Source organism: Accipiter gentilis, chromosome 9 (genome assembly GCF_929443795.1).
Source record: "Accipiter gentilis chromosome 9, bAccGen1.1, whole genome shotgun sequence".
Classification (NCBI taxonomy): Eukaryota; Metazoa; Chordata; class Aves; order Accipitriformes; family Accipitridae; genus Astur; species Astur gentilis.
The window spans coordinates 25,055,361-25,080,163 of record NC_064888.1 but is presented as its reverse complement, the minus strand read 5'-3'; the positions used below and the strand labels follow the sequence as shown (position 1 = coordinate 25,080,163).

At 40.2% G+C, this 24,803-nt stretch overlaps 1 protein-coding gene across 4 annotated transcripts in view; it reads right to left on the bottom strand.

The window, feature by feature from the left end:
* Window positions 1–24,803, bottom strand: part of PCGF5 (polycomb group ring finger 5) — a 76,506-nt gene that overhangs the window by 34,626 nt on the left and 17,077 nt on the right. For 3 of the 4 annotated variants that reach the window (XM_049809624.1, XM_049809627.1, XM_049809626.1), the window contains one exon: window positions 4,127–4,427. In XM_049809624.1, coding sequence (XP_049665581.1) covers window positions 4,127–4,238 — 112 coding nt within the window. In that variant the 5' untranslated portion in view covers window positions 4,239–4,427. Of the gene's footprint in view, window positions 1–4,126; window positions 4,428–5,016; window positions 5,099–24,803 lie in introns of those variants that run through there. The other variant, XM_049809625.1, reaches the window with a different exon arrangement.

Genomic DNA, 24,803 nt, shown 5'->3' with positions numbered 1-24,803 from the left:
TTCAGATCTCTGTAATCAGCTGAAAAATACAGATAGAAGTGTCAGGACTGTGCTGTATGTCATCTTACGCAAACAAAAAAAAGTACATATCTTATGCATATCTACACACTTATTGTTCAATGAGAAGACTTGCTAGGTTATTTTTAAAATGCTAATTAACAAGGCACCTAAATAAAACTTCATATTGCATTTTTTAAACAAAATATTTTACAAGAGAAAGTTTAATTAGTTAATTGCGGGACAAATTCTTTGTCAGAACTCATCCTTTGAGGTCTTCCAAGGATCTCCTCTCTCAAAGGTAATCACTCTTTGATCCAGTGAGCAAAGGAGGGGCACAGGATACACACAGCTAGTGGAACAAAAAACCCATCTCACAGAGATGTAACAAGTCATTTGGTATGTTTAATGAAGTATTTAATTAGTATCTATTAATTAGTATTTAATTAGCTATCTTAAACCTGCCTTAGAAGCGCTTACTTTTAGGGAAAGTGTCTGCATAAAAAGAGGACAGAAAACTTTAATATACTTAACCATCCTTCTCAGAAACTATACATGTGAGACTACTCCACTGTCAATTACAATTACCAGACACAGTCAGACTGGATTCCCTGCTGTTAAAAAGTAGCGATAATTTCAGTACATGGTGATCAGGAAAGACTTTCTGGGTTGAAATCTTCTATTTCAAAATAAGACAGATCTGCTAATCTTTAAGACCTGCTACATGCCATTGTCTGCAGCTTTTGCAGGAAAAGAAGTATGAAAGTAGCTCAGCTTGATTGTCTGCAGGTGGGAAATTTTGCTGCAGTAAAGTTCTTTTGGGATGTCCTGATGAGACCGTAAGTTTTTAGCAAAATCTGAAAAACACTCTGGTTGCAAGATCATTGGTTTGATATTGAAAACTACATCACTGGTCATTTTCCTGCATGGAAGGACTTTTCTGAAAGTTTCTAGACTGCATTGGCTGACAATTTCTTAAGGCAAATACTAGAGAGACCAGCTAGGAGTAAGTACCACTTGATCTGCTGTTCATAAACGGGGAAAAACTGGCAATGAAGACAGCCGCAGATGGCAGCTTGCCCTGCAGTGACCACAGGATGATGGAGTTCAGAATCTCGAGGAAGGATACAAAGTTAAACAGCAGAGAGAGGATTCTGAACTTCAGGAGATGGGACTTCAGCTTGTTTAAGCACCTGCTAGTCAGATCTCCCAAGGAGGCTATCATTAGAAAGAAAGGTACTTAGAAGAGCTGGCTGGTTTTCTTTAAAGAAAATTTATTTAGACCTCAAGAGCTAACCAGCCCATTGCACAGGGAATTTTGTCAGAAGAACTGCTTAGTGCACAAGCTTCCTAATTAATATGCAAAAATAGAGCATATTAGAAGTGGAAACAAGGATGGGAAACAAAAGCATATAAAACCATTGCTCTGGCACTTAGGGACAAAATTAGGAAGGCTAAAGCCCAGCCATAGCTAAAACTGATGAGGGACATAAGGGGATTCTGCAAGTATGCTAGTAGCTGAAGGAAGTTCAGACAAAATGTGGGTCTGTTAATGAATGAGGGAAACAATTCAGGAATAGATTATATAGAAAATTTTGAAGTCCTCACTATCTTTTTTGCCTTGGTCTTCACAAGCAAGAGCCTGATCCCAGATCTCCATGCGTGTCGGCATGATTTGGGAAGGAGAGTTCTTAAACATCCTTGACAGCTGTGTAACAGACTAGGAAAAAAGGTCTCACTTCATAGGACAAAACCATTCTGTTGCAAGTAGCAAAAGAGAAACAAAGTACTGAATTTGCAGAATAATTAATTATTTTGCAGTAATATAAGCATTTCCTTTCCAACAGAGATAGGAAAGTTTGTACCGCTGATGCCCAACTTGCACTTATTCTTCCCAGTAAATGGTGGATTAGTCTGTCCAACATTTCCAAAAACCCCATCAGAAACATCTCTTTATTAAAAAAGCACACATTTCTCGGAGCAGAACTTTACTACTCAACATTTTTCAGCAACACAGAAGATGTGAATTAACCGCTAACTCATTTGGTTACTACTGATCACATTAGTTCCTCTACAATCGCTAGAGAACATCTAGGTCAATACATGCTTTTCATCTTGTCCAGAGTAATACATTGCACTCCCAGTATCTAATGAATGTGTGCTGCTTCTTAAACCATTAATACCTGCAGATTTTGATCATTTGTGCATGAATTACAGCAATTAGTAGTACAAGACAAATACCAAAAGACAGTTAAAATCATTGTATTTTGTGGTAGCTATTTGGATATGACTGAAGAACCATACCTGTACTTAAAAAAAAAAAAAAAAAAAAAGAATTCTAAAAGCCAAAGTGTAAAATAACTTATCAGAGTATCTTCCTGAATTCTGCAACATACAGATCACCTTTTCCTCTACAGATATAAGACTTCTTTTCATTTTCCTTTCCATCATTGTAAACTTCCTATTTTGGCAACTAAACTTCGCTTTAAAGAAACACCACCTTCTTTCCTGCAGTTCTACTTAATGACCCAAACATGTGGTAGCTTTTCTGCGAGGAAACCTGTGCAACTAGATGGCAGCTCAGTAAAATTCACGTGTGCTAATCTGGTGCCTAGGCAGTAACACAGCTGTCTCAGCGAAGAGCTCACAATCTACAAGTGAACAAAAAACCCCAGATGTTGCTAAGAAAAAAAAAGCTCCTTGTGCCATTACTGTTTTGTAATGGGAACAAAAGTAAATAAACAAAAAAATTATCCAAACAGAAATGTATCGTAATAAAACCAATTTTTTTTCTAAGTCTAAGCTAATTTCTGATGCAAGTTCTTTCCCCTCACCACAACCTTTTAAAAGTTAGTACTGCTCATCAAACTTCAAGCATAAAAAAAAATTAACTAATGCTGGAACTTTTCCATTTTCTTTAAAGGAAAGATAATTTAATAATAGCTAATATACCTCTCCCCCTCCTGTTTTATTTCAAGTTCTTATGACACTTTGCTTAACTTCTCTTGTCCTCAACTTAAAATCCTTTACTAAGTAAGCCAAAAGAGAAGAATAATACTACAAAACACTTTATAATCCTTAGCTGGTATTAGACTCGGAAAAAGTCAGTTCAACATTATCTATGCTCAAAAACTAAACTAAAAATAATATTACTATAATGGTAAACAATATTATCTTTGTACTATGAACAACATATAGGAATGATATGTTTTAATTCTCTATGTGCTTGATATACTAGGGACGTAACACCATAACACAGCGAAGGCAGTAACAACTGCAAGAACAACACTGTGCGGAAACGACAGGCCATGCTAAGCCAAGGCTTTTAAATGATATTTATTAAAGGTTTAAAAATAGGAAATCTACCAGAAAACATATAGTTCCCCTTACTCTTCTTTTAGAAGAATTCAGATTTTTATTTGGAAAGATGCCAAGTTCTCAAGAAGGTCCAAGCAAACTATCTTCTATCCAAGAATAAATGTAAAAAAAATCAAGCATGTGGAAGCAAGACGACCGAGTTTGATAGGACCAGTCATACGTTTAATATAATTCATACACACCAATGTTTTAGAAGTATTAGGGGCATAAGCCAACCTGAATAATTTTTCCTGAGTCAGTTTCATTCAAAGAGATCTACTCCCTGAATAAATATTTTGCCAACTTTCAAGTATTTCTATGCATTGTGCCATGGAACACATTACAGAGAGACGCGAGCCGGTACTGACCACACCGGCCTATCCATCATGCGCACTGCCAACAGATACATTGGCTTAACTTTCAAAAGCATAGTTATATTACCAAAATACCACACCAGACCTAACGATCTTACTTGTGATCAGCCAGGCCACAGCGATACACGTTTGGTGCTAGAGCCAGCACAATCACCGCTAGCGCTTGGGTGAAAGCAAAGGGGTATCTTTACTCCGCAAGGGGTTAAGCAGAGTCGACGTGCCCTCAGGATGGCCCAGGTGGCAGGCCAGCGTCTAGGAAACCCCACCAGAAGCCGCTCGGCATTTCGCGCGACACTTCAGAAGTAAACGAAAACCGGCACAGAGATCACATCAAACACGTAACACTTCGAGGAAGCATCGCTTGCGAAGAAGGGAATATTTTGCCAAGTACTACTTACAGGTATGGAGGCACTCGGTTACTGTAGTTGGCTTGATGAGATAGCCTTTACAGATGTAGCAGGTGATATGAGGATTGAAATCTTTCACCAAGTGCTTCCTCTGAGTAGCCATTCGTGGGGTGGGAAATGCTGGCAGAGTGCTCGGGGCCAGGGGAGCAAGTCCGAGAGGTGCGGACGGCCGCGGTTCACAAGAGCTGCGGCGCTGCTCTGTGCGGCGGGACTTCTCCAGGCATTTGCTCCTAATTCTGGAGGTCTCACGGGGACATGGCTCGCAACTCCTGCTCCTGTGCCATCTTCCTACCTGTAACACACGTGGAAAGGGAGAGAGAGGAGCGTAAGCCTGGCAGCACAGTGCCGATGCCCCGGAGGACAAGTGTCGCCGCGAACTTGGCAGGGGCACCCGCCTTATTATTTACATGACAGCAGCTGCGCGCCCGGCGCTCGGCAGCCGAGGTCCGAGGCAGCGCCCCTGCCCCTGCCCCGCCGGGCTGCGGCCGCCCGCCCGCCGGACGAGTTGCCGGGCGCCGCCGTGACAGGTGCAGGGGCCGCTGCCCAGCCCCGGCGGGGTCCGCGGCCGCCCCGCTGCCCGCCCGGCGCACACCCCCTCCGAGGGCGCGCCGCGGTCCGCAGGCCTCGGAGGGCCCCCGCGGGGAGGAGCCCTCCCCGCCGCCCCAGCCCAGCCCCGCGGGAGCCCGCCGGCAGCAGAGGGCGGCGGCGGCCGGGGCGGCTCGACGACGACGGCGACGACGACGGCGACGACGACGGCGGCGGCCGGGCTCTCTCCCCGCCCCCCCCCCCCCCCCCCCGCGCCGCTCGCCGGCCTCCGGTGTCCCGTCCCGTCCCCGTCCCCCCCCACCTGCGGCGCCTCCCGCCTCGGCCCCCCGCCGTACCTGGCGCGGCGCAGCCCAGCGGCCTCGGGCGGGCGGCCGCCCAGCGAAAGAGAAAGGGAAACGGCGTGCGCCTCCCACCGCCTTCGAGCCCTCCCTCCTTCCCCTCCCCGCCAGGCCGCCGCGGCCGGTCCCAGGGCGGGCGGGACGGGCGCGCAGGCGCTGCTCCCCGGCCGAGCCCTGCTGCGCCACGGCCCGCAGCGCCGCTCCGGGGCGGGAGCCGGCGGCAGCCCCCTAGCCGCCCCGCCAGCCCGGGCACCGGGGGCCACGGAGGCGAGGCGAGGCGAGGCGAGGCGGCGGGCAGGCGGGAGGGGAGCGGAGCGGAGCGGAGGCGCCGCCGGCCACAGGTAAGCGCCGGAGCGGCCGCAGCGCAGCCCGCGGCCCCCAGCCCGCTCCCAGCGGCACGACACTCGCCCCGCTTCGGCCCCTCCGCCGTTTCTTAAAAATAACTTCAGCCTCTGCCCGTGGAAAGGTGAAACTTAAACCCATTCTTCCATCCCTCCAGAGCAAATAGTAAACCACTGGGCTAAGTTAGGCCCAAATCCCGCAAACAGTTACACATGTGCTTCCCTCGAACCGGGACCTACTAGCCAGAGAACGATTAAGCACGAGTGAAAGCTGCCTCCGTGGTTCAACGCATCTGCGCTTCGCTCTCCTGTTCGCGGAAATGCACCACGTTACCAGGAAATTCTCCATAAAACTAAAGCTCTTCTAACGGTATTTTTCAACGGCACTATTTCTAGCAAATTTCTTCTATGCTCCTTGTAACAATAAGCACAAAATTAGAAGGAGGCGTTTCCTGCGTTAGCTGCAATACCATCACATCACCTGTGACTATGCTAGGTCTTTGCTTTTGCATTCTGCATTTGAAATAAATAATCATTTTGCGTTGGCCCTCCAAGGCAGTCTCCCTTTCATCCTTGGGTATGTGCTGCAACAGCAGAAGGCTTTAAATAGCGTATGCCTGCTCCTGCCGTCCATTCCTACTTCTGGAATATTTACCCTCCAGTAGATCTCCATTTACATCAATTCAGTTGCCAGGCTGAGTCAGGTGCGTTAAAAACTGTTACAATTAAAGTTACAGTGCAGTGGTGAATGCATCATAAACCTGACATAGAGTGATTCAACAGAATGTGCATAATTTTTCCTGATAAAATGTTCATCTTGCATGAGATTATTTCCCCGCAATGTGAACAAAAGTTTATAAAGCTAAAAATCTTTCAAAGCAGCACGTGGTATAGTTTAACAAAAAGTTGTGTTTGGATGGTTTTGGCCTTCTACTGTTAACTATTGTTTGCATTATTATACCATAAAGCACTCACTGCCGAGTCAAAGGTTAGAGAATGCTAAACTCCAACAGAGGAAGTAGACAACATAGAATATATATACCTCATGGGAATATTTTAATTAGTAGCCACATTCTGTCAGGTTAGCAGAAGTTGACATTTTTCAGAATGAGCTGGAGAGTGGCCCTGCTTGAATGTAGACTAAGCATGATACAGTGTTATCAAACTTATATACATGCATTTTAAGCAAACGACTGCTGATGCTCTCCTGGCTGTTTCAAAATGACTGCCTCTGGTAAGATTTGTTTTAAAAACAAACTGGATTCTAAGTGAGATTTGAAGCCATAGTTTATCAAGTGTCTCTCTTGGGGCGGGGGGGGGGGGGGGGGGGGGCGGGGGACGGGACACGACCGAAACATTTTCTAAACAAATTTATCAGCTAGGCTGTGTGTACACAACAATGGATACACAATGTTCTATTCAAGCACATTAAAAACACAGAGTTACACAATTTATTATACTGTGTAGCCCATACAGTAAGAATTGCGCAGCAGCTGTGATACTTCCAAACATACACAACTGGTATAGATTCCCACAAACCATACTGAAGTCCCTCTTTTAAGGACTAACAGTCTCATGCCAGGTAAGTGACAGTGCACGTGACAAATTCTTGCCTCATCTCTCCACAACATAGGAGCTTTGTTGTGCTGGTACCAAGCTGTATTTATGAGATACTGAGTGCCCTTAACTGTCACTGAACACAACGAAAGTTGAGGCATTCAGCACCTTTCAAGACTACAACATACAGAACAAATGAGAAGCAGTGCAGAAGCAGCTCTCATTTCATTATTAGAGGAAAGTAGTATAATAAAGATCCTTAAATACTTAATCCTACTTTATATCATGAGGAAGCAAATTAAATTAAGAAATGCTTATGAATTAATTATAATTTCAAAGGTAGCTAACTCCTAGCATTGCATACAACAGGTTTATTTAAAAATATAGGGCCATATAAGCGATGTGAGCATTTTGATCTACTTATAGCAGTTAAAAGGTAACAGAGGAATAGTGTTTGAATCAAACAAGGTGGTCATTTTCATATTATGAGAGAAACAGAATTAACAAAATAAACTGAACTAGTCAGAGTAAATATATATCATGTATTAGCAACAGCAAATGTGGTATTACAGAGAGGGTGATTATAGCCCTCAACTCATTAATGAAAATACAGCTGCTCTCATTTTTCCATGTTTGTTAAACTTCTAACTTTCCTATCAACTGACTTGTACTCAGCAGTTCTCAGTATCCTCTAACACAGTACTGTTTTGTTTTTTTTTTTAAACTAAGTCTTTTTTTACATATATGAGCTTGTCAAACGCATAGAAAATAAAGACTGGTTTCTAAGCATTATCAAAGTAAAGGAGTAGTTTGCTGAAATCCCTGAACAACTACTGGATCATCCTAATGTGAAATAGAGTAATTATTTACATTTAATACAAATAAAATGTATCTTTTTAAAGAAACAGCCAGGACACTTAAGAACTTGAGAACTCGAAGCATTTCATTAATTGTACTTATTAATGCAGCTCCAACATTTTTAAAAGATACCAATGCTTGATGTTAGTTTGCAAGTAAATTCCAGAGAGGAAATAAATATTGGTCAATACAGCCAAGTTCTCAGTAACATTTGAAATGAGTGAATAATTCTAATTCTGCAAGTAGATCCACATGAGTACAACCTTACATCCCTATAGAGCTACACTGGAGTCTGTTTCTAGGCAAGTCTCCAATTACCCTCCAGTTATCCTAAGAGTTACTTGTATTTTGTAGATGGAAGAATTACTGGGACACATCTGGCCTGGGAAAATAATGGAAAAGAAAAAAAAAAAATCCCTACTTAATTCTTAAGAGACATTGTGGAGCAATTTGAATGATATTTAAAGGGAAGCCATGGCATTCACATTCACCTTCACTGAATACTGAGTCTCTAGACATCTGATGGAAATGCTATTTTATGACTTTTAAAATCTTGAAAACTTCGCAGACTTGCTTATGTTGGAAGACTCCTCCTGAGATCATCTGGTCCAACCCCTCTGCTCAAGCAGGGTCAGCCAGAGCAGGTTGTCCAGGACTGTGTCCCACTGGGCTTTGAATATCTCCACAGATGGAGGCTGCACCATCTCTCTGGGCAATCTGTTCCAGTTTTGACCACCCTCATAGCAAAAAAAACTTTTCTTGTGATCAGATGGGATTTCATGTGTTTCAATTTGTGCCCATTACCTCTTGTCCTGTCAGTGGGTACTGCTGAGACCAGTTTGACTTCCTCATCTTCATTCCCTCCCACCAAGTATTTATACATGCTGATAAGATCCCCCTGAGCCTTGTTTTCTCCCAGCTGAGCAGTCCCTGCACTCTCAGCCTCTGCTCATATGAACGATACTCCAGTCTCTTAATCACGTATGTGGCCCTGTGCTGGAGTCGCTTCACATCTTTCTTGTACTGAGAAGCCCAGAAGTGGATACAGCGCTGTCCAGATGTCACCTTATCAGTGCTGAATAGAGAGGAAGATCATCTCCCTCAAACTGCTGGCAACTTACTTAAAATTACTGCATATTTACTCAGGTATGAAAAACACCAAATATAACCACTTTTGGATCTTTTATTTCCAGTGCTAAATTCCCTATCCACTAGAACAGTACCATACACTACCCCACTAACTAGGTTGGAGGGAGCTTTGGACACCATCTGGTCCAATGCCCCTGCTCAAAGCAGGTCTAACATTAAAGTTAAATCAGATTGCTCAGGGCTTTATCCAAATAAAGTTTGAATATATCCAAGGATGGCAATTCTACAGCCTCTCTGAGCAACCTGTCTCAACCCTTGGCAATCCTTATTGTGGAATTTTTTTCCTTGGGTCCAGTTGGAATTTTCCTTGCTGCATCTTGTGTACTTTTCCATATATATGAATAATTTACTAGCAGCAAGTAAACTTAACTCTTACTGTCATTATCACTGTCTTTGCCATGATCTTGGGATCATGTGTCTTATTTCTTTGCTTTTTAGGCAAAGAGTAGTAACATTGTTTATCATATAAAGAATATTACTATGCTCAGTACGAAGACTGTCTTTGATTTGATAGGAAACAATAGGAATTAGGCTATTCTTATCCCCATCTCTTATTTGTGAAAAAGAGCAATGAGGTTTTGCGTTTTTACTGTGAGGGTTTTTCTTCATCCCTACTGAGCTCTATATAAGATGCTGTACATTAGCACATAATAGCACTTCTGGGATATATATAGCATTTCTTTCTTTATGCTTACTCTTCTTTTATAGTCTAAAGTAAAGTAGCAAAGCAGGTTGCAAAATGCTAACATCTGTATTATTATGCCATTGAAAATAAGTAAACAAGGCACATGCATTCAAGATACATTTCAAGAGTAAGGTAAAATTGTGTCTCAAAGTGTTCCAACTTTGCTGAACTAATTTCAAGCAAATTTTAAAAAGTAAGAGAAATCATAAAGTAAGTTCCTATAGGTTTTATAGTAATTGGCTGCTAGTAAAGGAGAGGGAATCAATTTAGTGACTACCAGGGGAAAGATGAGCAGATCTGTATTGTTAAACATGTCCTTGGCACACTTAAATACCGATCAGCCATAGCACACTGTCTCTTTCCAGCTAGAGAAACAGAGAAAACAAGTAAGGAACAAGGCCATAGCAGTGGGAGTGGGAGATTGCCACTGGAAGGAAAAAAAAAAAAAAATCACAACTGTGAAATAAAATTGACTAGAAGTTGTCACTAGCATGAAGGAGACAGGTTAACTTTAGCCACTTGTATGCAGTGGTTGAAGTGAAAAAAATACCTGGTTTTGAACATATTATTAGCTGACCATTAAACATACTGAGGGAAGATCTTGTGACCAGCCTGACATACCTGCCTGTGAATAACAGATTTAAGATCTGTGGTTACAGTCTTCAGGGGTACTGCAAATTTATAAACACCAATCTATCAGAGCAGAATTTAAACTATTCAGCTGAAAGCAGCTGTAGCTTTAAGTGTGATGGGCATATATTTAAAAAGTATTTTCCTTGTGTTGCCTTGATTATTTTGTCACTATTTTGTATTTTTCTTTTGAAGAATAATTTTAAGAGGCATGATGGTATGCATCAGACACAAACAGCTCCAGAAACTTCCCAGAGAAAGTGGGACAAACTTCTAAAATATTAGTGACCAGATTTTATATTCAGTTATTCTAGTGTCCAACTGTGAGAACTGTGATCAGCTTTTGTTGGTTTTGGGTTATTTTTAAGCACAATAAAGGTACAGTATAAGCTGCCATGTAGTGAAGCTGGCTCCTCATGTGAGAATGACCTAACTGACATTATTTTGGCTTCAAAGGCAAAAATTCTTCATTATGGTATAGAGCCTTGCATTATGCCACAACAATTTTTTTTCTTCATATGTAATTGATTTTTGGTGACATAGTGAAGAGGGGTTTGCCTTTGAACCATCAGAGATTGCTCACTGGAAGTGATGCAACAGCAGGAATTATACAAGATGTGTAATCAAGAGGCTTCTGTGCCTCCATTTGCCCGTGTGCTTGGTTTCAAAACAATGATCTCTGGTAGAAGCTACTACAGATACTACTACTACTACTGCTATCTGTAGTAGTTCAAATACTGGTGGTATCCTCAACCTCTTCTGGTTTTGCCTTATGGCACACTGTAGTTTCCATGCACTTTGGTCTCCTGTACTACATCACCTTTAGTTTTTTATAGGGTATTGAAAAAAATGTTTTGTGTGGTTCGTGGTATGTTCTGTAGGCTGAAATGAAGTAGGCATTATTTCACAGTTGCCTGTAATTGTGGGGAACCACAGAGAATGACCAAAGTAGTCTTTTACAGTCCTATGTTTTATATAAAATCATAGCAATTCTGTATAAGTACTTAGAACAAATAACAGTCATACATTTTTGTACCAGCTTAAAGAAGATGCATAATTTGAAACAACCCACCTTGGTTCTAAATCAGCTGCTCTCCATGCACCACAAAGATCTTGCATCTTCAGAATTACTTCTCTGGTCTCTAGCCAGTTATTTTACTTCCAGTGCATAGTTTGTTAGACTTTCTCTGAACTCATGAAAATGATGCCTGTGTTGCCATTTCTGTTATTGTATAATCTCTAACACTTCTTAACTACGTTACCTGTATTGCTATCTGATTATATGCTGCTGCCAGTTCAGTTTCCTTTCACTCTGTTCTCTACGATAGTATCACCTGCTAATTCTGTGGCTTTTCCAGAGACAATCTACTCGGGAATTAATGCTATTTCAAGTCTCCCTGCTACTGCACAATGAAAGAAAATAAATCAATCAATGACAATCAGAGCCATATTATCAGAAAAAATTCCAGTGGTGTAACATGCACAGGCCAGCCTGAATATAGCTGTTGTCTGCATGGGCAAGACTGTGTCTCTTCCATAGATTTCCAGGATCTGTTGGTCATGGGGCAAACACTTTGCCAACTCTATATATGTATCCTGCCAGAGGAAAAGTACCTCTATACCAGTATAATCATAGGTTTCAAGTTTTCTAATTGGGTCTTGATGACTATGCTTTTCCATAAAACATCCTAATGGCTATTTGCTATAATTCAATTACTTTTTAAAAAAAACACCCTTGTTTCTGTCAGCATTATATTGCTTCTTCCATTCTATACTGCATTATATATATTTTATATATAAATATGTATTTTTATATATTTTTTCACTCTTTTTTCCCCTGAAAATATCAAAGCCACTTACATCAACATATACAGCTCAGCTAAACAATAATGTGAAGTGTTCAAATAGTTTTATAAGAGTGTCATCTTTCAGTCTCTAGGAAATAGAAAACAAACTGTAAGAACCCTCCAGTGACTCCTGCTAAAATTGTTACTAGCAGATTTTGTTTCTTACAGTTGAAAACTGGCAGAAATGCAAATCAAATTGTATCACACATGTCAAACAGCTTCACAATTATGCAATCAACTTGCACTGCAAATTCAAAACAAGACTTGCTACTAGATCTTAAGTCAAAACAAATTTAAAACTCCAATAAGCTCAACAAAAGCAATCCTCAAGAAATCTACTCATGCTATTATGATGGCAGAACCAGCAAACAAAGAGGCTTGAAAGGAAATAGAAAAGTAGCAACCAAATTGCCTCATCTTTTACAAGACAAATTAATGACATTCACAATGTCTTAGGGAGTTAACTACCCTACTACAATTGATTTTTAACAGGAGTTCTGTTTCCATCTCTCTCAAGAATAAAACCTTTAACTTAATAACACAATGTTAGATGGACTCCATTTCATTTGAACTGCATGGGAAGACTCATTCACAGGAACCATCACTTTGCCAATTAAAACAGTAGGCTTCATTGGAGGAACTTAATATCGTTACTTGTGAATTTCATTTTTAACTTGTAAAATAAATAGAGAATGTTCTTTCTGGATAAATTAAGAGAAAATAGGAGGCAGACCAAGATACTCCAACCTTAGTTTTACATCCTTATATGATCTTTTTGGACAGCAATTTAGCATATATAGGGAGTCAAACTCTGTGCAGCAACATGTTCCATGTGATCCAGTCTATCCAATCATATGACCATAGTCACAGCTGAATTTGGCCTACTGAGTTAGATAAAAGACATTATCTCCACCTTTCCCTAAGAATAAGCAAAACCAGAATTTCTTTATGTATTTTGGACATTTATAACAGTTCACATTAACAAATGAGAGTCACTCCAGTTAACATTTTACTGAAAGCATTATCTTGAAATATTAATAATTTTTATCCAATATACTTATGGAAAAAGATTAAGCAAAACTGATACTTTTAATTGATTCTTCCTTTGAATAATACGCCAGTTTTAGGGAGAGACAAGCTCAGGATTCTAGCCAGAAGCTATTCTCAAGTGAACAATCACTCCTCAGCCCATAACTTGGCATCATATGCCAGTTCTGCAGTCACATTAGCTTAGGAAGTTGACAGTGCTGGTTTCCCAAGTTTAGTCCCATGACTGCAGTAAATCAGGAAAGTTTGCATAAGTGGTGCCTGTGTCTGACATTATCATCACTGAGTTTTCTAAAGAAAAGATGTATAAAACAATTCTCAAGTATGCAAAAAAATGTTTGAATTTTTTTTTGGAATTACAAAATCATGGCCTTCAGACTCTGCCTGCATGTAAACAGCATATTCTGGGTTGATGTGCATTTAATCAGATTGAGCACAAAATCAACCATAAGCTGTGACACTATGTTTACCACCCCTGCATCTTGAGCTTCCTTTCCGTAATGCTTCGAAGTCTGGGTCCAGCACAGTGCTACTGAGATCACGTGGCTTTTATCTGAGTAGGCTATGGCAATTTGGACTTTCTTTTTAGGCTCTGGACAGAGCATGGCTGAGTCCCTCCCAGAATACAAAGAATATACATAGTCCTGCTTTTAAAAAGCTGTACTGTCTGCAGAAGTTCATTCTCACATTACTAACTTGTCCAGTCTCATCAACTAGACAAGATCATGAACTACTTTGCTAGAAAATTCTGTAGGAATAAAATGATGGTAAGAAATGTAGGTAATACTTCAGGAGATTACATGCTTTTGAGTTTAAGAAATCAATTCTTAAGCACACTAGTACAAGCAAAGCACTTCTAGAGATGCAGTTATTTGAATAAAACAGAATAATGTCTGCTTTGGTCCTTAAATATCTAATGGCACTTACTGAAAAGGTCTGACAAATGCTCAAATTGGACCATTCCATTAAGACTATTGCTTTATATTTAGAAAAACAGATCTTTATTTCCTCTTCAAAAAAGCTGTCATTTAGCAAGAATAACATTCTTGCTAAATTCACTACATTCTCCTGCAGGGGTATCTATACTTAAGTGGCAAGTGAACTATGTTTATATATCACATTTAGGCCCTGATTCTATAAACACTACCATTCATGCTTCACTATGCATGCCCATAGTCCATGCAAGTCCACAGTCCAGCTCATTAAAGTGGGTGACTGTTCACTTGCATCAAGCTTAGTATGTAACTCCATGCAGCAGTATACATATATGATACCTCCTTATATTTTATAAAGGTGTATAAAATCAGCAGAGAGCATGCATCATTCTTTACTATTGTTTCATACCTCGCTGCGATTTCTAATCTGTATTGCAAGAGCTCCAAATCCTATAGTCACCATCAAACACTAAGAGATTCTAAGAGATGAGATCTCAGATATAATACCTCAGCTTGAGGATGCCAGCTGCCTTTTTTTTTTTTTTTTTTTTTTTTTTTACAGTATCAACACATTTAAAAAAACCCAAACAAACCCAAAACCTTTTCACTTTCAAAAATTTTCACAATTGGTAATGAACTGAGCTGCCTGTTAAATACATTTCAAGAACGTTTTTCTAAAGTAAATGATAAACTATGCTAAAGATATCATACAATATCTGACCTTTCTATATTACTGCAACCTGTCTGCGCTTTGCTGAGGTTTTTTTAGATGTGGCTCTTTTCTTCGGCACTGTGGTTAAGTTTAAGTTCTAGAGGCTTAAAGCTAGAAGTTTTCACCTATCAATTTACATGGCAAATCTCACTCCATTCCCTAATCTAATATCCTTGGTAGGCTTTTAAGAATAAAAGGCAAAATACTCTTAAAATTATTCCCCTTTATCACAAATGCATAGATGGGAATATGAATTTTTGACAAGGTATTTGGCTTCTGAGAACTTGTTGATACATATAACACATAGCCTGCTCCTATCATCATCATGCTGTCTATTTAATAATTCAGATTTAAATACAAGACCTTAGTTGCCACAGCTCAGTAGGAATAAAATTAAGGAGATTTACATTTTCCTGCTGAGAAATCTGGAATGCTGTCTAGTGTTTTATCCTTTTGCCTTTTAAACTTGTCAGAAACACTGGTGCCATCATAACCCTCCATCAGTCAGGAACTAAAATATGTATTTCGGGGCTATGTCTTCCACTAAGCAGCAACTTACCAAAATCATGAGAGAAACCATTGTTACAAAATACATCAAAAAGAGATACCTTCAAACACATACTGCCAATTTACACTTTTATCCAATATATTTTAAATCTATTGTACAAATTTCTTCATTGCATCTGTTGGTCTCAGCATTTGTACCAGTGAAGCAATACCATTGCCCTTTTTTTCATTAAAAATATCAGTGAATACTGTAAAAATAGTGTCAAAAATGCAAGAACAGTTGAAAACCCTCAAGGTGAGCTATTGAAACTGCTTCCTATTTTTAATGGGATAATATCCAAACATAAGAAGTACATAGACCTGTTGGAGCGAGTCCAGAGGAGGGCCATGAAGATGATCAGAGGGCTGGAGCACCTTTCCTATGAAGACAGGCTGAGACAGTTGGGGTTGTTCAGCCTGGAGAAGAGAAGGCTCCAGGGAGACCTTATAGTGGCCTTCCAGTACCTAAAAGGGGCCTACGGGAAAGCTGGAGAGGTACTAGTAGTGATAGGGCATGTAATGATAGGACAAGGGGTAGTGGCTTTAAACTGAAAGAGGGTAGATGTAGGTTAGATATTAGGAAGGAATTCTTCACTGTGAGGGTGGTGAGGCACTGGAAGAGGTTGCCCAGAGAGGCTCTGTGGATGCCCCCTCCCTGGAAGTGTTCAAGGCCAGGCTGGATGGGGCTTTGAGCAACCTGGTCTAGTGGAAGGTGTCCCTTCCCCTGGCAGGGGGGTTGGAACTAGATGATCTTTAAGGTCCCTTCCAACCCAAACCATCCTATGATTCTATGATTCTGTTTTGTGTTAGTGTCCCCCATTCAATAAGGACAAACTAATGCATTTTAGTACAGAGAGACTCAATAATATTCCTGAAGACTACAATTTTTGGTACAATTAAGGTGGTGCTAACAAAACCACATAACAAAGATTGTTATAAAGAAGATAAATTGAAAGTACACAGTTTTGCTGTATAGACAGATTACAGTCACTTTTTTGATGAAGGAAAATGTAGCTCCATAGTTTGTCTGGCGTCTAGGATCACCTGTCCAAATCTTTAAAAACATAATTTTTACTTAGTAACAAAGTCAATATTATTAATTTTAGAGCAAACATCCTCACTATGAACACAACCTTTCACTGATGTTATTGTCCAAACCACTGGCACTGATGTAAATGGCAGCCAGATTAAATGGTATTTAGTGCCTAAAGAATAATAAAATTGTAAGTGCTTACAAGAGTACTGCAAGTAATTTACTTAGCACAGACAAAAGATGATGAAGATCCCTATTTCTTTGATAAGTGTCTCTTCTTCAAAGCCACAGAATACAGTAACATTAATCAGACAAGATACAAATATTGACAATAAATAGTGAAAGGTAACTGCTACTCTAGCACATGATTTTCTCCCTCTGTTTACAATTTTATCATACGAAGTGCTTGAAGAGCCACTAAGATGATTAAGGGATTGGAACATCTGTCATATGAGAAGAGGCTGAGAGAACTGAGGTTGTTTAGCCTTGCTCTGGGGGGGTCTTATCAATGTGTATAAATACCTGATGGGGGAAGTAAATAAGACAGAGCGAGAGGCTTCTCAATATTGTCTAGTGATGGGACAAGACGCAGCAGACACAAATTGAAACACGGGAAATCCCATTTAAACTCAAGGAAAAAAAAATCCACTGTAATGGTGGACAAATGCTGGAATTGTTTGCTGGATGAGGCTGTGGAATCTCCATCCTTGGCAATTTGTCTAGTTGACCCTGCTTTGAATAGAGGGGCTGGACTAGACAAACAGACAATGAGGTGGACTGAAAATTGGCGGAACTGCCAGTCTTAAAAGGTTATGATCAGCAACACAAAGTCCAGCTGGAGGTCAGTCACTACTGGAGTACCCCAAGGGTTGATAGTGGGACTGGTACTGCTTAACGTCATCGTTAATGACCTGGTGATGGGACAGAGTGCATACTCAGCAATTTTTCAGATGATGCAGAACTGAGAGGAGTAGTTAATACACCAGATGGTTGTGCCAGCACTCACAGGGATCACAAAAGGCTTGAGAAATGGGCCTACAGGACTTTTACGAAGTTCAACAAAGGGAAATGCAAAGTCTTGTATTGCAAGGAATAGTCCCTGCATGAGTACATGCTGGAGACTGATGGGGTCTCAAAAGCGTGTTTGCAGAGGAGGAGCTGGGTGTCCTGGTGGACATGAAATTAAACATGAGCCCACAATGCACCCTTGCAGTAAAGAAGGCCAACAGCCACCTGGGCTGCATTATGAAGAGTATTACCACCAGGTCAAGATAGGTGGTGCAACACATCTGGAATGCTGTGTCCAGTTGTGGATTCCCCAGCAAAAGAGACATGGGCATACGGGAGACAGTTTAATGAAGGGCCACAAAGATGACTGGAGGATTGACGTCTGTCACATGAGGACAGACTGAGACAGTTGGGAGTGTTTAACCTGCAGGAAAGAAGGCTTAAGGAAGATTTTACCATTGACTATAAATTCTTGATGGAGGATGGAGGGAGGAGTAAAGAACACTGAGCAAAAGTCTTCTCAGTGGTGCACAGTGGAAGGACAAGAAATTGAAACACATATTGAAACACAGGAAATTCCTTTTAAACATCAGGAAAAAAAGGATTTTACTGTGAGGTTGTTTATTTCTTCCCCCTCTCTCGGCTGATCTATGAACTCGGGAAGTGAGGGGCAATATAAAGAATGGAAAAGGAAAGGGAATTATTTGCAAAATGTTAGGCACCTGCTTAGAAGCCACTCTTCAGGAAAGGAATAACATAAATAGGGAAAGACAAGATCTGAGGTATGATATCAAAGGCAGGAAAGCAGCTGAATTAATACTAACCTTGAAAACTGAGCAGCTGCAGAAACAGAAAAAAGGAGAAAAAAAAAGTTGGAGAAAAGGGTTGAAATGATGCTTATGCAAGTTTCCCATCTCCCTGACATTGTGCAAATTAGGAATAGGAATATCCCCTGAAGAATGGGATGGGAACATATAGGGTGACCCTGATAATAGCTATGCAAGGCAAAATAATCCTCTGACTCCTTTAGATCCCCCTGAGTATGAGGCCACGCCCATTATAAAAAAAGAAGGAACCACTGGACCTCAGGGTAGAGCAGGAGATTGTACCCAAAAAACAACCCCATTCGATCCAATTCAGATTTGCAAGAACACTACAGCCATAACCCAGGGGAAACTGAAACAATACCTATGGTGAGTATGTCTAACTGGGAGAGAGAGAATCCTACTCAATGGTGGTGAAGGAAATGGATTCTGAGGACCTGGTGTCTTTCCAAATGCTGGACCTAAACCCCCAGACAATCCCCACTCAATAACAAGTAGAGTGGCATACTGGGCTGGCAGAATAGATATATTAGAGAGAGGAGAACCTCTGCTAATACCTATTAAATCCTTGGACGAGCTCTCTACAGCTATTACAAAAGCTGCCTGTATCCAGGTGGTGCATGAACGGGGCCCTTTTAATGTTCCCGTATCCGCAACTGTGGATCATGACATGCTAAATCAAATCTACCTACTCCCGATATAATCCAAAGTGATAATGGCTCACACTCCTAGTGTGAAAAGGTGCAAGAGTGGGCAAACCAGGAAGCAATTCAATGGGTATTTCACACCCCCTATTATACTCAATCAAATGGGATAATAAAAGAGCCAATGGTCTGTTGAAAAAGAGCCTTAAGCCACATGAGGCCCAGTGGGACACTCGATTTTAAAAAGTACTTCACCAACTGAATAATCAGTATGAGCCCACTGGGAGCCCAGTAAGCCAAGCATTCTTTGCAGAAGCTGAACCTGATTCTCCCCCTTCTCATGAGAGAAAATGTCCAACAACGTTACAGCCAGGACAACCTGTTACGGTGAATCTGCCACAAATTGGAACTGTGCCTAGGACTCTAACTAAACCTCATGGCCGGCTTGCTTGGGAAGCTACTGACAGCAGTGGTGCAAAACACAGAATCAGTGCTAGGTGGATTTATCCTGCATCATAAAAGGGGTAACCTGTTTGGCCTTCCCCACTGAAACTTCTCTTTCTTTTCTATTTCAGGAGAAAATGAATCTGTATCAATGGCAACAACAACAATGGCAATATGTCCCCAGTTTAATTTCAATTTTTCTCTTAATTGGGATAAGTGTAATCCCTTCAGTTCAGACAAGAGACCCTTGGGACCATGCCCTACTAAATTATACTGGAAGTATTGGAATAACACCAAAAGATAAAATAAACCTGAACCTTGCTACTTTGGTGATACATGAAACCAAAACATACCTAAAGGATACATGAAAATGGGAGACATTATACATAGAAGGATTTAGGATACCAATGCATTGGGTATGACCCAAAATAATGTTTCTCTAGCTCTTAGCTGCATCCAAGCCCAGTTGTGGATACAATCTACTGTGGCAGCAATTATAACGAAAGGCGATGAAGACATCTTACCCACTGAAATTCAAAAAATAATTTGGGAAAATGTAACTAAATTTGAAAGAGAATTCCAATCTTGGTGGCACCCAATCAATTTCACGTTTGACTATGCCAACAGTAAAGCCACAGTTTTTGTTTTGACAATACGCAATGCTTCGGTATACACCATATACCCAATCATTGCGCTGGGATTAAATCACCATGGAACTATACTCTATCCATTGGAACACAGAGTATGGGCCCAACAAAATAGAAACAAATGGCAGACTACTGATGTTGATGCATGCATTGTACAGGAACAACACAGATTCACTTGTGAAAGTAATACCATTAATGCTCAAGACATTTGTCTTGACACTTAACAAAAGGTTTATCATTTTGAAATACATCCTGATGAAACCCATGAAACTGTGCTTATATACGCTGGAAATGGATGTGTTTGTATGAGAACCCTTTGTGTTGCTAGGCTTACAGACAATACCACCATCATCACTCAAATACCTGTATTTGTAATTTTACCAGAACTGTGGGATGCGATTTTAACTGTTCAGCTCCTGTCACAACTTACTAATTGCTACAATCAAACTACACATCATATCAACTTACTACCTACCCCCACTGGAATACATCTTACATTGGTGAGAAAACTATTGAATCAATTGCTAAAACGAATTCAGGACAATGGACAAAACCCCCTAATTACTGTCAATCATGATGCAGAAAAGATACACCATATCCTGGAAAGAGTACAGAAAGATGGAGAACATCACTGATGGGATCCCTTGTTTGGATGGTCACAGATAGCGACGGGAACTTTAAATCAAATGTTACATCCTATAATAATTTTGCTCATTTCTGTTATATTATGGTAGTGGTTAAACATTGCTCTATATATTAGAATGTGGAGAATTGTCAGACAAATATCACTGTTACAAAAACCTCCTCACATATATAATATTGCTTACTTATATCTGTCAAACGTTTAGAATTAAGCAGACCTACAAAGAATTTCCCTTAAATTACAACTGGAACATGGCATTGCTCTGTTTGTAGGCACAGAGGCAAGACGCGACCACACCGCCACTCTGTGAGAGAGAGATGGATTGACTTTTGTCACAGGGTAGATTGGTGGTGTGTTTCTTCCCCCTCTCTGGGCTATCTATGAACTTGGGAAGTCTTGCTAGGCCTTAGCATAAGTGTAATGAGTTGGGCAGTTAAGAGTCCCTTGACCGTATCAGGAACACTTGCATGGCTAAGACAGGAAGCTGCACTGACTCTACCAAGGACTCCTGTTGCTTGATGGAGGCTGGGGATGGGAGTAGAGATAATTAGTCATTTCTTGACAACCATGGGACATATCTCAGTCCTCTCCTGACAGCCTTGGAACATTCCGTGTCTGAATCGTAAGTCATTCTCTGACAGCCTTGGAGCCTTATATGAATTGTAACTCATGTGAAATGGTACCAGTGCTACTGGAATCCCAGTAATTTGCTGAAACCACTCCATTTCATGACAGAGGTTGGTTGAACACTGGAAATTTTTGCCCAGAGAGGTTGTGGAGTCTCCATCCTTCAAGATTTTCAAAATTCAACTGGATAAGGTCCTGAGCAACCTGCTCTGGTTGACCCTGCTTTAACCAGGGATGGTAGAATAGATGACCTCCAGAGATCCTTTCCAACCTCAATGATTCTGGGATTCTGTGAAATACTAAGCAAAATTACTCAATAGGTTTGGAATATGCTCACTACATGCAGTTCTAGGCTACTTGTGAACAGAAAGTGTTAGTAATTCCAGTTGAGTCTGAGCTGTATCAGAGGTGTATGCCATGGTGAATGCTGCGGTCTTGTCTCATGGCCATGACATTGGTCCCTTGTGAGTGTGCAACATGGATACTAGGGATGCACCCAAGCATGCACTGGCTCTGTCACCTCCTTGTCTTCATTATCTTATGGGATGCACTCTGGTGAGCACCATAATGTAAACTAAACAAAAGCTACTGGGTTTTCCTAGAAAGCATCACAGATCGGTATCATTACATTACACATCAGCTCTGTGTCCATTCCCATTTGCTCCATGATGTGTCTAAAAACTTCAAATTATGAAGAAGCTACTGTACATGCTAAATAATTTAAGGACAGATTTACCATTATAGTAAGCTTGCTGGAATAGTGCATAACAGCAAAATACAGTCCTGTTAAACTGGGTTAATAGCTGCTTTGCATGTCCCAACTTCCTTCTTCTTTCCTTTCGTTCAAGTTTTTCCCTTTCTCTTGTCCCTTCTGCATTCCTCTGCTTTTACAGGTTGCTACATTTCTTAGAGGCACCAAATTTTAACTCAAAATCTGATGAGCAAATTTACCTTTTAGCTTCCAGACAAATAATTGTGTTTTCAAAATATTATAGCTTTGGGGTAGAGGTGTTACTCCATGTTACTTATGTAAAAGAAGCCTACATCCTTCTTGAAGAGGAAAACTCAACAATCTCAAACTGCAGAATATGTCCTTCCATAGTATAGAATTCTACTCAAATCAACTAAGTTTTTTATTCAGTGCACTACTTGGCTTTTGAACACCTATAGCCCAATTGTCATAGAGGAGAATGTAATTTCAGAAGTGGGTAATTCATGCTGGAAATGGGCTCTCTCTTAGAGGTGGTTCAGGATGAGGATGACGGTAACTACTTTTAGGGTCTGGGCTATGTATTACCACTATCCAGCCCTAAGGAAACCTGTGTAAATCTGTATTGACTCAAGCTTTAATTATGTTTATTTCTTGTTTTTGTTAAATCACCAAGGAAATCATACTTCTTGGGAATTCTGGGGCAACTGTCAACTAGTATTCCCCAGCAAAACAACTTTGTTGAGCAAAGAAGCCACAGAGGCATGCCTTCTGGTCTTCTGTGGGTAAAGGAAGAATCTGTGTATTATGGGGCAGGCAGGGCCAGGGGAAGATAGAGGAAGGGAAAAGCTTGCTTCTACAGGAGAATAAATCAGAAGTAAATCTAAAGGCTGACTGCAGAATTTAGTAAAGGAGTAAAACAAAAGCTGATCAAAACAAAACAATTTTTTTTTTTTTGAAAGGGAAAAGCAGATCTACTCTTTAATCTAGCTAACTCCAGTAATTATGGAAGTGAACATATAGAATGTACCTCAGTATAACCCAGCCACACAAGGGTCCAGGGTAAGCTGGGTCCCATTTACTGAAACACCTGACACTATTTTTACTGCTATTTAACAAAGCTGGCTAGATTACACTTAGTGCAAATATACCCATTCAGCTAATAGGTCTTCAGCTGCAGTGGGAACATATCTTTTCAGAGTCCATCTGATCTAAAGAGTCTTCAATCTAAACTGTCAGAAGAAAAGGATGCATTACTGAGCCTGTTTTACACAAAAATTAAAATATTACTAGTTGGTTTTCCAATAAATTTCTGATGTCAGCGACACAGAGACATGACTGCCTAGGAATTAAACTTCTGACTCTCAAATTCCAATACAATGTGTTAATCATAACATTATTCTTCACCTGAATGTTCATTTGACATGCATTTAAATCAGACATCTAATCTCTGAGGTGATTTTATTTTGAAAAAAATAGCCATGTTGAACACTTAACCTACATACTGCTATTGATACTAGCTCCTGAAAATAATCAAGATATCTGCAGTTAGTTTTACAACAGGATTGGTAAGGAACTAAAAGGTAGGTTTCAAATTTTCAGCATATGGAGGCAAGTATAACATTTTGCAAACTAAAATATTTGAAGATAAAAAGCTGGATTCTTCAGAATTTCATACCTTATATAGTATGTGTCTGTGTATTTATAGACATACAATTTTATACACTTGCAAAATGGGAGTGAAACAGAACATTGTGCATTAATTGCATTATTGCATTCAGTTTTAAGCAAGAGTAAATGACCATTTAAGATGACAAAGAATCAGACCCATCAACTCATCTTTCTTTTTCATATTAACAGACATCTCATGAATGTGAATATCACTGTTTGCACAGCCTGATCCCACACAATACCTCCATGACTTCCTGAAACAAATTATTTTTATGTGTCTATGATGTAATTAAATGTACTTTTACCTCTGCTGTGATGAAGAGGTTGTTGGTTAATACACATCTAGTATTGATAGAGTGTTTTACAGCTACACATTCATTATTAAAAAGGAAATAAAAATGCACAGTTACACTCATTTCCAAAGCAGCAGTTAATATTATCAATCACTGAAACAGAAATATTGTCTCACTTTATATTTGTAATTAACTGAAAATATTTTTGGTTGCAAACAAAATAATGTTATTACAGATTCAAGCACACACATATTATGCGCTGCAGCAAGGTTTAAAGATAACATTGAGTTCTTTGCAGCATGGTTAGAAGTGTACTTGTAAACTACTCTTATTCCACACATGCACAAGTACCACAATCTCCTTGTAACTAGGAGGGAAGATGTCAAATAAAGGATACCACCGCTGTCCACAGTGCCTTGATATCTCTGCATTGCTAGAACAAAGTGCCACTCCTTCTAACTCCTGTAAGCATTCCTATGTGAGAAAATAGCAGCATTACATTATCTGATAAAAATGTGCTGGAAGCTTGCGGATGCTATTAGGAACTGAAGTGGTCCTCTGGCCTTCTGCTCTATTACACCTCTTAGTCTTGAATCCACAAAATTTGCATTATAATCCCATGGATGTTTTGTTATCTTTGGTTAGGTTGTGATGACCACTGCACAGGCAGAAACTGCTGATATGAAAATGCCAAATTTCCATTCTTTTTTCTAGTCCCTTCCTCACACCTCCTGAACCCAGGATGGTTATATACTATAAGTACCTTCTACTCTGAAGTACTTCCATACTTTATAAGCATTTGAGTGAACTCTTCACAGTGGAGCCAGTGACTCATTTCACTAATGACATGTGAGCAGAGATGAGGAAAGAATAAGGTTTTCATGTAACATTGTTATCAGAAGAAAACTGCTCACATGAGGAATGCTAGACTGCC